A 16,251-nucleotide genomic window follows, 5' to 3' on the forward strand; every position below is an offset into this window, starting at 1 on the left:
CGAAAACATCCAAAAGACAGTTAAGTTTCTTTTATTGCACTTTATCTATTTGTCAATAGATTTAAATTACAATACATATTTTTAAAGGCCGTTTTCTCAAAATGAGTTTTTTCTCCTACACTGATCCATAAATCTCCACTTCAGTAGCGCTCACACACACCAAACTTTAGCCTACATTTTTATTCCATCCTGAAGGTTTTTACAGAGGGATTTGTTGATATATAATTTGCCTGATTATTTACATTTAATCCCCCCAAAATTGGGAAAATATAGTGTTTTCTATTTGTCCTAAGCATTTTCTGAATTGTTGTGACAAAAATGAGATCCAAACCTAACATTTTAGAAAACTTGTAATAAAAAAATGTTTGCAATGATCAATGTAATCAATCAGCTGGGTAAGTAAGGCGATAACTATTAGTTATTTATTTTACCCTATTCACCTGCAGTGTTTCGCCTTAAAGATGATATTTTATATATCACTAAATATATCAGTCTTTACATTCCAATTGTAATACTAGGATAATTTAAACATACACAATAAAAATTGTCTCTTGTTGAACCAATGTTTTTAAATTTATAAAAATGACTTTGAATTAAATGTAAACTACTTGGAGAGAGAAGAAATCCAACAACAAATATGTACAAGTATGTTACAAATGAACCACAATTTTCTCTGGCAATGTCAAGGATGTTAAATAATGATTTGACTATGTACAGATGACAAAATAATAATTAATAAAAAAAAATAGTAAAATAATAAATAAAACAAACACAATTATGTTCTCTTAATTCTGTGGTAAAATAGTTTCATTTATATTAATATTCCTTTATATTATCTTTATATTAAGAAACATAAGATGGGAGGTAGTGCATAGTAGAAATGATGCAAAGAAAAATTTTGCATCATCGTCTCCCAGGGCAATTACCTGTGACAATAGAGGAAGAGCCCATATGATGTGTATTATGTTTAGTGTCGGGAAGTAATTTAGTTACTCTTGTTTCCTCATATATGGTGACTCATATTAAGTAGATTGAAAAAAAAAAAAGAATAAACCATTTGAAAAAAATGAATAAACCATTGCAGTGGTAGGGGTTTAGTCTTTTTTTCTTTTTCTGCATGGACAAACAAGCAAATAGCTGTTTCAGCTTGCACTAATTAAGGCAAAGTCGGCGCCCATGAATCTTTGATTGTGTGTCCATTCGTGTGGAAATGAACATGAATGTACTGCAATTATGGTTATTCATCCAATTATCCAAATTTTACTCAGTTCTGTCAAATCCAGCACCATATTTTGGGCAAAAAAATGAATATACTTCAAGTCCATGATTCAGCAGATCAGAAAGAATATAAAATGATTTGGAGTTCAGCTCCTTATTCAGTTTCAAATATTGTTAAAATAAAACTCGTGCAGACAGCTATATAATCACTATGTTGACACTAGCAATCTAGCATGGCTTATGCTGCAAAAGACCCAGAATTATCATGTGTAGTACAAGCTCTAGATGTATGTTGCAGGGGGTTGAGACACAGGAAACTTGGGGGTGAAGAGAGAGAGAGAGCACTTTAGATGGACCATAATTGATGCCCTTTGCTGGTGAGCATCTTTGTTAAGAGGCTTGTTCTTCACTTTGTCAGATGCCAATTTACTTTTCATCTTTTAAACTAGCCAGGCTCTACAAAAAGCCCACAAGGACCTCCTCTGTTTCCTTGTAATTAGCTTTGAATCAATTTTTCCCTGTACTCAATATTCAGCCCACACTCCCTTTGAATATTCATCCATAAACGTGCCATTCTGATGACAAGTTCGGTTCTCATTTCTTCTGAAGCTTACCTGATATACACAGGAGATTTTAGATGGGTGATTATTTACTAACCCTCGTGGCTTTTCAAACCTACATGGTTTACTTGCTTTTACTGAAACACTGAAGGAGATGTTTAGGTGGATTTTTACACTGCTCTAAGTGAATGGTAGTCTCAGTCTCAGATTTCACGCTCACGGAACGTTGGCTAAACGTCTGATGCATATGGCACACTTATCTGGAAAGACTTCAGGAGTTTCGAAGTCGTCGTTGGATTGGTTAGATTATACAGGATTTCCGGGAGACGTGTGTGTCGCGTTCTTAAACGTTCGGCCTGGAAACAAAAGTGTCGTGGTGCCAAACCCCCTCACGAAAGAAGAAAGCCGTCGTGTTTACAACTGACAACGAGCGCTTGTCAGGGTCAACTAAACGCTGAATTTTCAAAAGTATGTGAAAAATGTAAAGATCGCAGCATAGAATCTTTAAAATATGTCAGAGAGTTTAACACACCGGTCTGTTATTGTGGCGACATTTCCACGCACCAAATCGTGACGTGGCGCAAAACGAAACGTGATCGGTTGCTTTACCTGTCAGTCATATGGCCTCTTGGGCGGGCCTTGACTATTCAAAGCAGCCAAAGTTCCCAGACTTTCAGCCGTCGGTCTGAAGCTCTGGCTACGCGAGACTAAGTGAATGGTGACCAGCTGTTAGGCTCCAAAAATGACAAAGCATAACAGACATACAGAGAGACAGGCAGATAGATAGATAGACAGACAGGCAGATAGATAGATAGACAGACAGACAGACAGACAGACAGACACGATAGATGACACACAGGCGATCCTAGACAGACTGACAGACGATAGTAGATTCAGACAGACAAATAGACAGACAGACAGACAATTGTAGGCAAAGATAGATAGACAGTCTGATAGACAATGACAAAGACGATGGTAGACACACAGATAACGATGACACAGACGAAGATAGACAGACAGACGATAGATGATCCTTGACAGACAGACAGCTGATGGTAGACACAGATAGATAGAGACAGACGATAGACGATGACACAGATAGTGGACAGACAGGTAGATAGACAGTGACACAGACAATGTTAGACAGATGGTATATATAAATAGACAGCCAGACAGAGACGGACAGTAGTGAAGTATTTTTACTCTACTTTAAAAGTACTTTTCAAGTGTCAGTACAGAGTGTTTTTTTCTTTAGAAAGCATTACTTCACAAAATTCCAAAGCATAATATTGTACTTTTACTGCACTACGTTTCATATTAAATATAATTTAATACGTAATTACATTAGTTTTACTCAAAAGTAATTCAAAGATTTACTTGAGTACAAGAAAGTACTACATTTTTAATGTTCTTAAGTATTAAAGGTAAAAAAAAAAACAATAACAAAAAAACTACTATTTATGAAATGTAGTGCAGTAAAAGTATGACATTATGGTTTGAAATGTAGTGAAGTAAAGTTTTTCAAAGAAAAACACTGATAAACTACAGATACTTTTGAAATGTACTTTGGTGATGAGTTTTCGGCTCAAGGTCTGCATTTAAAGTCACACCAGAGATGTTCAGCTGGGATCAGGACTTTGCTTTATTCAGACCAGTCAAGTTCTTCCCACTGACTCAATCAATCATTTCTTTTTTCACCTTGCCTTATACACAGAGACACTGTCATGTTAGAATAGAAAAGGGCCCTGTCCAAACTGTTGCAATACAATGAGAAGCACACAATTCCCTAGAATATCATTATATGCTTAAACATTAAGATTTGTACTCATGGAAATTACTAAAGTAGTCAAACCTGTTCATTAGAAGGGGGTGACCCAATACTTTTGGCAATATAGTGTAGATGAATAGTGTTTTCTATGGAATAACAAAGGTCACTGGGTTTGAAACGATATGCGGGTGAGTGACTATCCATTTTAAGGCAACTTTCACATGTGAAAGAACACTGTTACTTGATGGACAGCATGACTAGAAACTCTGGACAGTCACTGAAACGGAACAAAATCACTGAAAAGGACAAAGAGTCTGAATCATCCTTTATCATCATCTGAGAAATCTATTTCTTACCAAGAGACATTATTTATCAAATCCCAGACCCAGAGTTTATTTTTATGAGGTAAATATTAGCTTGGTGCCTATGAGTGATATCGACTGTGCCTCTTTTGTTTTTTCTTTTTTTTTACACACCTGCTTGTCAAACTAATGTTGTGCTGCCATTTTTTATTATTTATTTTATTTTGTCTTTCCACTTTGGGATTGAATTATTCAGTGTGCTGAGACTGAACTATGCCCGAACATTTACCAGTGTAGACTTATGTAATGTTGAGTGTTTTACAGTGCATTTTTGAATATGTAAATGTTCAAAGATTTGATTGGTGTTTAATGGTACAGTTGTGGGATTCAGAGTTGTTTAAGACAAATGCAAATATCGAGACTGTGCAGTTTTGTGTTATTAGAGAATGAATGCAATGAATATGTTATGAAACACCTGGCTGATTTAAAGTGATTTAATTCCCTCTTAATTACTGTCTGATTTGGCAAAGCTGAAGTATGTACTTGGAAGAAGGGCTCTGAAATGATCTCTCATCTGTGGCATTTATTATCCCTTATACTCCTGTAGTTTGCTTGACCAGATACATAATTTCATATGTCTAGAATTCTCAATTATAGGCACTCAGAAAGTTTGAGAAAAGTCAAAAAGTGCGTAATTGCACCATTTGACTTCAAAAGTCCAGCACAAATGGTGCAGGATTGTTCAAATCCACTTTTCTTTATCTGACAGAGAATCCACTAGGAAATAAAGGGTTGTTACAATAACACTCCAGATTTACCTCCAATACTGTAAACACAAATGAAACTATGCACATTACTTTCAACATACTGCTGATTTTAGTGCAAAATTAATAAATGTAAGTCTGAGGGCAGAGTTAAACTACTGAAAGGAAAACTTCAAAATAAAGCTCTAAAACAGGCATCCTCAAATCTGGCCCACTCCTGTAGAGTTTAGCTCTAACCCTAATCAAACACACCTGAGCATGATAATCAGAGTCATCAAGATCATCAGAAAATCACAGGTAGGTGAGTTTGATCAGGGTTGAAGCTAAACTCTGCAGCAGATTGGCCCTCCAGGGAAAGATTTGAGGAACCCTGCTCTAAAAGGTCTTCAGACTTTAGAAAAAGCATCAGTGGTCGAACACTTATTCATCTGTTTTCTGATGCATAAAAATATGAAAGCAGCGAAGTGAATAAAACAAAAAGAAAAAAATGAACAGAAGGTGCAGCAGATGAAAGCACTTTCATAATACAGTAATAGAGAGTCCATGGCCTTTTATGCAGCCTGACAGTGTTTTGTGCTCTTTCTTTGAAAATGGTGAGCAATAATGTCAAAATACTGTGTGGCGTACAAAGCACAAACCACACTCATATTCACTGGACTCCTTATGCAATTCCATGCTTAATAAATCTAAGGTGAATTACAGTATTAATTGTATTCACTAGATTTTATTTAAAGTATAACAAGTTTAATTTAATTAATTAGACAGTAATCTAAATGGATATATGGTTTATGTGAGGTCATGAAGTGTGGTGTAGGATTTGTGCTTTTAAATTGTGCTCATTTACCATCTGCTGAACCAAAGCATATAACCATCCATATGCATAAAAAATTTATTACATAGATTAATTTACTTTATTTTATTTTTATTAATTTATCCATTCACTACAGGAAAGTATAGACATAGTCAATGTATCACATTTAGACAATTACAAAACTGATAATACTAATTACATTGAATTATTGAATCAATTCAAACCAAGAAGTATATTTTTATGCCTTTGACACAGATAAATCCTACACATTCCCTTTATAAAATTAATAACAAAGAGCAAAACAGAACAGAAAAATAGATCGATAAATTGAGAACCCTCACCCCACCAACACCAAAACAATCCCACCACCAAACATTATTGAACCAATTATTGCGTAATGTCTGCTCTAATTCACTTAGTAGTGACCGTCTTTATTTTATTCATTTAAACAAAATCTGGTCGTATAGGGGATATATACTCAATCCAATCTTTCCATGGTACTGAAAACAACTGAGACTTAAAGGTGCAATAGGTGATTGTCTTCAGAAACATTTTTTGCTATGCTGGTTGAAAGTCTCTTCACCTCCCGATAGCAATCATTGTTAAGTGGTCTAAATGTATTTATTTATTTATATATTCTGTGAAAGGCATAAGACCAAGAAATGTTCGTCCAATCAAAACGCTCATTCCAAGCGTTTTGTTTGACTTTCCTACCTGCCTGTCAACAATATATTTGCTTACCTCTGCGCACCCGGTTCGCGCAGACAGGATATGTCATCAGCGTGGTCAGGCACACTATGCAGTCAGAAGAGAATGGCAGGCAAACATCAACAACCTGATCTTCCTTCCTGGTATTGTAGTACTTTTACTAACTGTACTATAAAGTTTTCTCACCGGATAATGACATATGATGTATTGTAATGTTGTCTCTGATCGTCTGATCTGTTCACGTTCATGTGTTCAGGGTGCGTGGCTTTGGATGGCGATTTGCAGGGAGGGTGGGACAGTGCTATCAGGCTAAAGTTAGCATTTTCCGAGATCTCCTACTGCACCTTTAAGTCTTAGAGCATTGGTTAGCTTCTACATTGAAAAAAATATGTTCTATATCCACCCAGTCTTCAAGAGTCGGCAAAGTTGTTTGAAGCCACTTTCTTGTAATTGCTTTCTTACTTGCTATTGTTAGGATTCTGAACAGGTATTTGTTTGTAAAATCACTGGAAATCAAACCCAGGTACATCACCTCAAAACTGAAAGGAATTTAAATCTTAAAAATAATTTATGTATTTCACATCAATAATGATTAAGAGAAAGGCAGCTCCAGAAAATGTGGAAATGATTTGCCTTGTCAACCCCACACCTTCGCCAACATTTGGATCTGTGGAACTTGTTTAATCTGTGCAGGTGTGGAAAAAACCCTTCCATGCAAACTCTCCAGTGACTCGCATACTCTTTCCCACTCCTCGACCAAAAGATTGAGGTTGCCTTCCCGCTCCCATGTCTCCTTTAGGCTATATATAGTGTGTCTACCAGCTTAACTTGCTGTAGCCCTCCATACAGCTTTGAAATAACATTTTACAGACATCTAATTGATAGGCTAGAAGAAAAACCTTTATTATCCCATCTTCCACTTCCTTGGGTATATGTCCTATAACATGCTCTAAATAAGGTATCTATAGAAGTATTGGTCATCTAGCCCATGATTTTCTTTAAGCATCTGAAAACTCTGAAGTTTCCCCTTGTTCATAAATGTCCAATAGGCAGTTAAACCTTTAGTCGTCCATCTTTTAAATCTGTTATCTGTTTTGTTGGCAGCAAACTCAGCGTCATAGGCACGTTACGTTATGATGTTTATTTTCTATTGTGTTTTTTTATATAATATTTATTTTTTGAGTTTCAGATGTGAAGATTTTGAGAACAGAAGTGTTCATTGGGTGAATTATCAGTGGTAATTGGGTGATCGGGGCGGTTCCCTTTAAAACGCCTCTTCTGTTCTTCAGAAGGAAGCCACTGTGACTTCGGGCCGGTCGCTGTTCGGGACTTCCTGCTAGCCGCTAGACCAAAATGTGTTTTCTTTCTGATCGTTGGTTTAGTTTGGAATGTGGTAGAAATGTAGGCGAGACCTGCCTTTTTGTTTAAACCTCCATTTACATGATGTTTATGTTAAGAGTAGTTAGGTTAGGTTGATTGCATATTCATTTACACAATGCCAGAGAAGAGACCCGCAAAGAGCAAAAATAAAACTGCAGTTGGGCGTGTAAAGGATTCCCCTGATCAGACGGACATGCACTCATATGCACATAAAAAATGGTACAGGTGCATCTCTCATACCCTTTTCCGAATCTGAGCCTAGTACTCCAGACTCTTAAGAGAAGCAGACCTGAACCCACACTCGGAGAGTTGCAAGATAATATCGTCAAGATATTGGTGGACAAGATGAGTCAGAATACAGCTGTTCTCATTGTGTTAATTCTTTGAAAGAGGCCACGGAATATCTCTTTCAGGAGTTAAAGAATGGGTGAAGATCATCAGAAACGGAGGACAAGCTCAACGAAACGGAAAGGTACCATAGACGGTGGAATTTGAGGCTGTATGGACTGGCTGAACAGGAAGGCGAGGATGTTAAAGCCCGAGTTGTTCAAATTTGCCGCTCTGTTATCCCAGAAAATGAGGAGGCCTGTCAACAGCACATTGATGTCAGCCACAGGGTCGGTAGGAAGAATGCGGAGAAGACTCTACCAGTTATCATCAGGGTCGTTGCCAGGTCAACAAGAGATGTAATTTGGAAGAATGCTCAGAATATCTGAAATCGAGGAAGCTGCGGTTTGGAGAGGACCTGACGACGAAGGACAAGGAGGCTCAGAACAAACTGTGGCCCCAAATCGATGTTGCATGTAAAGAAGGAAAAAGAGCTTTTTCATCTTGAAAGGTTTTATCAAATTCAGCGTTTAGGCCGTCATTACCCGGTGATTTATTATTTTTCAATTTGGCAATATTTTTATGTATTTCATCTTATTTCCTTATCACAAGTCTTAAATTTATTTAATTTTATTTTATTTCATTTAATTTAAATTATCTTCCACTAATTTATAAAGTACAAAAGAAATTTAACGCTTGGTTAGTTAGAGATTTATCTTTGACTGGGAGGATATTGTTATCAAAAGCTGAAGGGCTGTCAAGATTATCTCATACAGCAATGGTGTTGTATGCTCCAAAGTCAATCAGGCAAGTTAATAAGAAAATGTATAACTTTATTTGGAGGAATAGACCACATTACTTAAATAGAGATATATTAGGTCATTTATATTATAAAGGTGGTTTAAATGCTATTGACTTTGAAGCCTCAAATACTATTTTTAAAATAAAATGGATTCAGAATTGAATCGTCTAATAACAAATTATGGTATTATATCTCAAATTTAGTTTATGATCAAATTGGCGGTATTAAATTTCTCTTCAACTGTAACTTTGATATTAATAAAATCCCTATTAAGCTTTCTAACTTTCGTAGGCAAGCTCTGTTATCCTGGTTACTGGTGTACAAACACAATTCCTCTCCCCATAGATGTTTGATCTGTAATAAAGATATTAAGTATAAGAATAAAACACTTTTTTTGAACATTTTACCATAGGCTTTTGGATTATCGCAAAAACAAAAAAAAAAACTGTTCAATCATAGTTCATGAAACTTACACGTTTTGTCCATCAAGATAATCTTCACAAAATAATATAACTTTGACGAAGCCTAAATAAAAGCGCCAGAACTAAAAAGCTAAACTTAGGCTATAAATGAACTACACCACCACGGTTGCTCGCCTAAAGCATCACAACTTATTTTTAACATGTTCAGTGAAAAGGATTTACACTGTATATGAATTTTAATCCACACTACATTAACCTTTTCATATAAAATGGAATAAATACAAAACTAGAGCCAAACTGAAATGAGACATTAGTAATAAACAGTATAGTGAATAAAGGACATTTAAAGCACGTATTTCTGTACACTTCGAAATAAGGTGCATTAAAAATCAATAAATCCTTGAATATTTGACTCTGGGACGATGGAACCGGAAGTGCTAAAATGCTAACTCGCTTCCGGGTTTTCGCCTACAATGTGACATCATAGTTCCACCACTCTATATCATGGAATCTTTCAAGCTGCCTAATTTCATAACTTTCTTCCAAACGTTTAAGGATACATTTAACCTATTATCTATGCTTAATAATATATTTATCAGTCCAACATCTCCCAATGCTGCCTGAACAGGGACATTTTGAGATATGACACTTTCTATTTCCTTCTAGATTGATATGCCTAATTACATAAATACACACAGGTTTAATCTGGGCAGCATAATAATAATCTCGCATAAGGCAGTACCATTACCCCCTTTCCCTTTGATAGCTGAAGGGTTTTAAATCTAATTCTGGGTTTCCTCCCATTCCAAATAGGCCTAAATCTTGAGAATAATTTAAGAACTGCTGCATTGGCATATTCACTGGCAGAGACTCAAATAAATATTCTCGGTAAAATGTTCATCTTGATTGAACCCTTGACCTCATGCTTAGAAAGGGGATAAGATTCCATCTTGATATCTGTCTTTATATTTAAAAAAATTAACTTGAAATAAATTTGATATATCTTTTGATAAGATACTCCCAGATATTTCATTGACACTGATTCCCAGTTAAAACTAAAATTATTGATGATAAATCCAGGTGGCTTATATTTAAAAGTGAGAACCTGGGTTTAAACCTGAAAAGGATCCATATGTCTCAAGAAGTGACATCAATTAAATGACTGGGTTGGCTGCTTTAAGTAAACTACTGTAGAATGACATCTGCAAAAGCAGCCACCTTATGCACTCCTGTCCCTATTTCTATACCTATAATTTTGTCATTTTGTTGAATCCATTGGTTAAGGGGCTCTATAAATAGGGCAAATAGAATAGGACTAATTGGGCAGCCCTGACGTGTTCCTCGCTCTAGAGTAAACTGGTTGGAAAGATTGTCATCTAATATTTTAAATATCTTTTTAATATATTTAATGCATATCACACAAGCAAGCGTGCAGCCTAATGACATTCTGGGCAAAAACGTACAATTGCCCGTGTTTAGCCATTTTATACTGCTGTTCAATAAACAAAAATGTCATTTTGAGCAAGCTTACATTTTAGGAAATATTTTTTGCAATATTGCCAAGTATATTGTTAGTTTCTTTTTCTTTCTTTGCCAAAGCAAGAAACACAACACGGAGCCTTACAAGCAACACAGTGGTGTTTTTGAAATGCAGCATCAGTGTATTTAAATGAAATAGTTGAGTAAATGATTCAAAGATCTGTAAAAATGTTCAATGGACTGAATTCATATAACCTGCAGAAATAATCACTGAAAGATCCTACTAATACACAGACCGACAACGGTAACACTTTACGATAAGGTTCATTAGTTAACATTATACTTTAGTTAACATGAACTAAGAATGAACAATACTTCTACAGCATTTATTAATATAAGTTCATGTTAATTTTAGCATTTAAAATAAAAAATGTGTTTGTTAACATTAATGCACTATTTTTATTAACTAACATTAACAAAGATGAATAAATATTGTAATAAATGCATTGTTCATTGTTAGTTCATGTTAATTAATACATCATCTAATGTTAACAAATGACACCTTGTTGTAAAGTGTTACCCCCGACAACTTGCCTTTCATCATTCGAATATTTTATATAAAATATTTTGGCAAGACTTCACAAAAATGTCCTATTATTTAACGTTAATTAATGCATTAACTAACATGAATTAACAATGAACAATACATTTAATATTCTTTGTTAATGTTAATACATTGTTCATGAAAGTTCAGGTCCATTAAATAATATTAGCAGATACAACTTTTGATTTTAATAATGTATTAATAAATGTTGAAATAACCATTAACTAAATGCTTTAGAAGTATTGTCATGTTATGAACTAACATAAACAAAGTTAACAAATGGAGCCTTACTGAAAAATGTAACCAGAGTTTTAAATGTAATGTTTAAACAGAGTATTCTCAAAGAATATACTTAGAATTCATGCTGAAATGCTATACCTTTATTGTGATTCATTTATTATGTGATATATTACATTGACATTGTATTGTATTTTTTGTTTTAAGTAAACCTCTAATGACACTTGAGTGCAGTACTTAACATTAAGCAGATGGACATAATTAATAATACATTACCTTACAATGCTACTAAATGAATTCATTAACACAATGAGTGAACAGTAGCTTTTGCTTCATTTATACCACCTTTGTATATTCAGAGCTAGAATAAATCCTTGCACGATCATTTTAGATGTAACATAATTTTGACAAATAGTACGAAAAGAAGGTAACTTTATTTTAACGACCAATTCTCACTATTAACTAGATGCTTATTAGCATGCATATTACTAGCATATTGCCTGTTTTTAGTACTTATAAAGAACATATTAATGCCTTATTCTGCATGACCATATTTTTAGATCCCTTAATCCCCCATACCTAAACTTAACAACTACCTTACTAACTATTAATAAGCAGCAAAATAGGAGTTTATTAAATAGTTAATAGTGGTGAGAATTGGACCTTAAAATAAAGTGTGACTGAAAATAATTTTTAAACATTTTCAAACATGCTTTATTTTCACAGATATCAACTATCAACATCAAACCATGTCGACAAAACTCAGGAAATTCAAGTTGATTAATCAAAACCCTTCTCGAATAACGCACAAACGAATTTGACAAAGAGCTTGCCAAAATGGATGTAACTTGGTACATATCAATACAAGCATGACCTGAGGGTACATGAGTAGTTTTGACACAGCTCCACCTACTGGTCAAGAAAAAAATTACCTTTTTTGCTAATAACATCTGAACAATTTGACCAGAAATACTTGATACAAATTTTTTACATTTTCCTTAGGAATCAATAAAGTACATACAATTTTAAAGGGGTCATCGGATGCAAAATTCACTTTTCAAGTTGTTTGAACATAAATGTGTGTTGGAAGTGTGTACACATTCATCCTGTAATGATAAAAATCCACCCATTGTTTTTTTTTAAATCCCTATTTTAAACCCCCCCTCCTCTCAAATCAGGCTGTTCTGAGGTTCCTGTCAGAATGACGTAGTTCTGTACAGGCCCCTCCCACGACAGTTGATTGACAAGGCCGTCTTACCTTAGACCCGCCCTGAGTGAGCTGAGAGCTGTCCGCCATTGTGTCGACTCCGGTGCAGGGGAAGACAAGATGTCTTCGATTAAGCGATTGAGGTGCTTTGTTGTTGGATGTAATAATGAACACAGCAGTCGTCATTTACTCCCTACATCTGAGCCGCTGAAGACGCAGAGGATTAACGTTACTTTTGCACCGTTTTACATAACGTCATTTGCTCGTCACCCCACGGGAGCGGGGCGGGGTCAGCAGAGCTCATTAGCATTTAAAGCAACATGGACTATAATGGCTTGTTAAAAACAGCTGCTTTTGACAGGTTTAAAAAGGTGTTTTTACACTACCATTGAGAGAATTTTACCAAAGTATGTTATAGACTTTTAATTAAGACCCTAAAGAATCATATAAACTTGTGCAAAATGGGCATCCGATGACCCCTTTAAAAGGTTAGTTCACCCAAAAATGAAAATTCTGTCATTAATTACTCCCTCATGTTGTTCCAAACCTGTAAAACCTTTGTTCATCTTCGGAACACGAATTAAGATATTTTTGATGAATTCTGAGAGCTCTCTGACCCTCCGTAGACAGCAATGCAACTGCAATGTTCCTAGGTCCAGAAACATAGCAAGGGCATTGGTAAAATAGTCCATGTGACATCAATGGTTCAACCATCATTTTATGAAGCTACAAGAATACTATTTCTGCGCAAAGAAAACAAAAACATAATTTATTCAACTATTCTTTTTCCCGAGTTACCGTCTTCCACCATTTTGGAGAGTACCCCAGAACACGATCAACATAATCAGCCTTGTTTACGCTCAGTAGAAAGCACACACATGCTGAACGTAAACAACGCTGATGTGTTTGCTACATTTCTGGACCTGGGAACATTGCAGTTGCATTGCTGTCTACGGAGGGTCAAAGAGCTCTCAGATTTTTATCAAAAATATCTTCATTTATGTTCCGAAGATGAACAAAGGTCTTACGGGTTTGGAACAACATGAGGGAGTAATTAATGACATAATTTTCATTTTTGGGTGAACTAACTCTTTATCAACAGAGTAATTGGTTTAACGAATCAGTTTTGATCATGATACAGTATTTATCTGTTCAGTTCTAGAACCTAAAGAAGCAACATCTGTGTGTTGGAGAGAAGATTCAGTCTTGCTAATGGCCATGGGAATGTCAGCTAGAGTGCTAGAAGTATTCAAGCGAAGTATTCGGCTGGATGTTGTGAGGCTGCTCTGAGTACGATGAGGTTTTCTTCTTTGTAATATGTTCTGACATAGATATGACAGAAACTTGTTGTGCAGAGAAGCATAAATGAAGGGGTTGTAGCAAGCCGAGCTCATGGCTAACAAGTGGCACGACACTTGGATCACATTGACGTGATTCTTGCTCAGGATGGCGAAGTCGGTGTCCAGGTCGCGTATGAGGTTGACCACCTGCAAGGGAAGCCAGGAGAATGCGAATGACAGAACAGACACCAGTAGGAGTCGAAACGTCTTGCGCCTCTTGCGCCCCCACTTTTCCTGGTTGGAAGGTGTAGCAGCCATGAGCCGAGGCGTAGCTTGGTGTTGCAGGTGGCAGGAGATTGCACAGTAGGATATGGAAACTGCTGCTAGAGGAACAAAATAAGAAAGGAGCAGGAAAAAACATGAAAATATTAGACGATTCAGCTCCTGCCCCTGCCAGAACTCCTCACAAACTACCATTTCATGACCTGTTGCGCTCAGATCCAGGTAGACCGTGTGCAGAGCTGTTGGGGTGGACATTGTTAACGCACAGAGCCATATGCTGACCACCAACCACGTGCAAAAGGATCGACCTCCGCGACGGCGAATCGGGTATGCGACCACCACATATCGGTCCACCGCAATGGCGGTTAATGAAAGAACTGCCGCAAATACAGTCGCGGTCTGCATCAGGGTAACAAAATGACACATGAACTGGCCAAAAACCCAACCACGCTCATCAAAGGCGTAAAACGCAGTCAAGGGAACGCAGAACAGGCACATAACCAGGTCAACCAGGGCCAAGTTACCAATGAGGAAGTTTGTAGTGCTGTGGAGTTTCTTGTTCAGTCCGATGAGGATGAGCAGGAGAAGATTTCCAGAGCAAGCAACCAGGACGAGCATGCCATACAGAGGGATGAAGAGTGGCTTCAGGTCCATTAGGAGCTGCAGTCCACTGAACGATGAGGCAGATGCATCTAAAGTCATGTTTGTCCACGATTCGTTATGGAGATAGTCCATGTCCACCATGCTATGATGACAAAAAATTGACACCTGTTTGAAAAAAGTGACATGTAAATAGAAGACATTGTAAATGTACTGTAAATAGAAACTGAATGTATATTTTACTGTTTAAAAGCTTGGGGTGAGTAAGATTTTTTAAGAAATGTTTTTTATTCAGCAAGGATGCATTGAATTGATCAAAAGTGACACTAAGACATGTTTAATGTTACAAAAGATTTCAAATAAATGCTGATTTCAATTACATGTAAAGACTGAATAATAAATGCTGCATTCCTTTCATCAAAGAATCCTGAAAAAATGTATCACAACATCAATGAGTTATCAGCATTGATAATAATAACAAATGGTTAATGCACCAAATCAGCATATTACAATGATTTCTGAAGGATCGTGTGACACTGAAGACTCTAAAAGAATAAATTACATTTTAAAATATATTAAAATAGTTATATTATTTTTTTTAGTAATATTTCACAGTACTACTGTTCTTACTGTATTTTTGAGAAAATCCAGTATTCTTGAGCCTAACAGACTTCAGAAAAAATATATATAAGCCATATTAATATTACCATGTCTTGCCGAATCAAAACAATATTCAATTAACCTAACATGAACAATATTAATTAAAATAATGATGAATATTAATTTTGTATATTGCTTGCATACTCATAAATTTGTATACTGGTAATAGGAATAAACAAGAAATGTAACTATTTTGTGTTCTAAATGTATTGATTGCAATGGCTTCAAGGTGTTGGCAGCTAATAATACACTACACAAAACACACTGTGGTCAGCACTAACCATGTTTATCCTCGTGTATGAAAACTTGTATGTAATGTAGACTGGGTCTACATTAAAAACATATTTTCTTTAACCCTCCGTAGGTTTGTCAGAACAGACCTTCAACCCATTTTTTGGGTCACAACCACGATCCACTGCTTTAGCAAAACTAAATCACAATAAATGTACTGTATTGCTGGAGCATTTTACCCTGAAACAAATTCAGTAATTCCTTGGATATAAATGCCCTCTGTGATATCAGCACATATCACTACACTAAACCGGCCCAGATTGGATGTCCACTTGGATTATTTGTGTGTGATTTAAAGTAGAGAGGTCATGTACTCTATGCCTGTAGAACAGAAAGGCCATTCCTAATCTACAATATAAAGGAAAGACTTGTGGCCAAGTAATCTACACCTTTCAACTGATTAAATAAACAGAATACAGTGTGCGTACCAGAAAACATAGCAAATGTCTAGCAAATAACATCTTGAAATGATTCCTAGTCAGCACTGTGCATTATTAGTTTTGACTTCAGGATGATAATTGTAAGAGTCCACTCAATATCAAATTACAA

The 16,251-nt window shown here is 35.9% G+C and overlaps 1 protein-coding gene across 1 annotated transcript; it reads right to left on the reverse strand.

The window, feature by feature from the left end:
- Window positions 1-13,719: 13,719 nt before the first annotated feature.
- LOC306886725 (prolactin-releasing peptide receptor-like) lies at window positions 13,720-14,895 on the reverse strand (the record flags this gene model as incomplete). The annotated part of the gene is made up of 1 exon (XM_079444049.1): window positions 13,720-14,895. One exon carries the CDS (start codon window positions 14,893-14,895, stop codon window positions 13,720-13,722), a length of 1,176 nt encoding a protein of 391 aa, XP_079300175.1.
- Between the last annotated feature and the right edge of the window lie 1,356 nt (window positions 14,896-16,251).

Source organism: Barbus barbus, assembly GCF_936440315.1.
Source record: "Barbus barbus genome assembly, chromosome: 20".
NCBI lineage: Eukaryota > Metazoa > Chordata > Actinopteri > Cypriniformes > Cyprinidae > Barbus > Barbus barbus.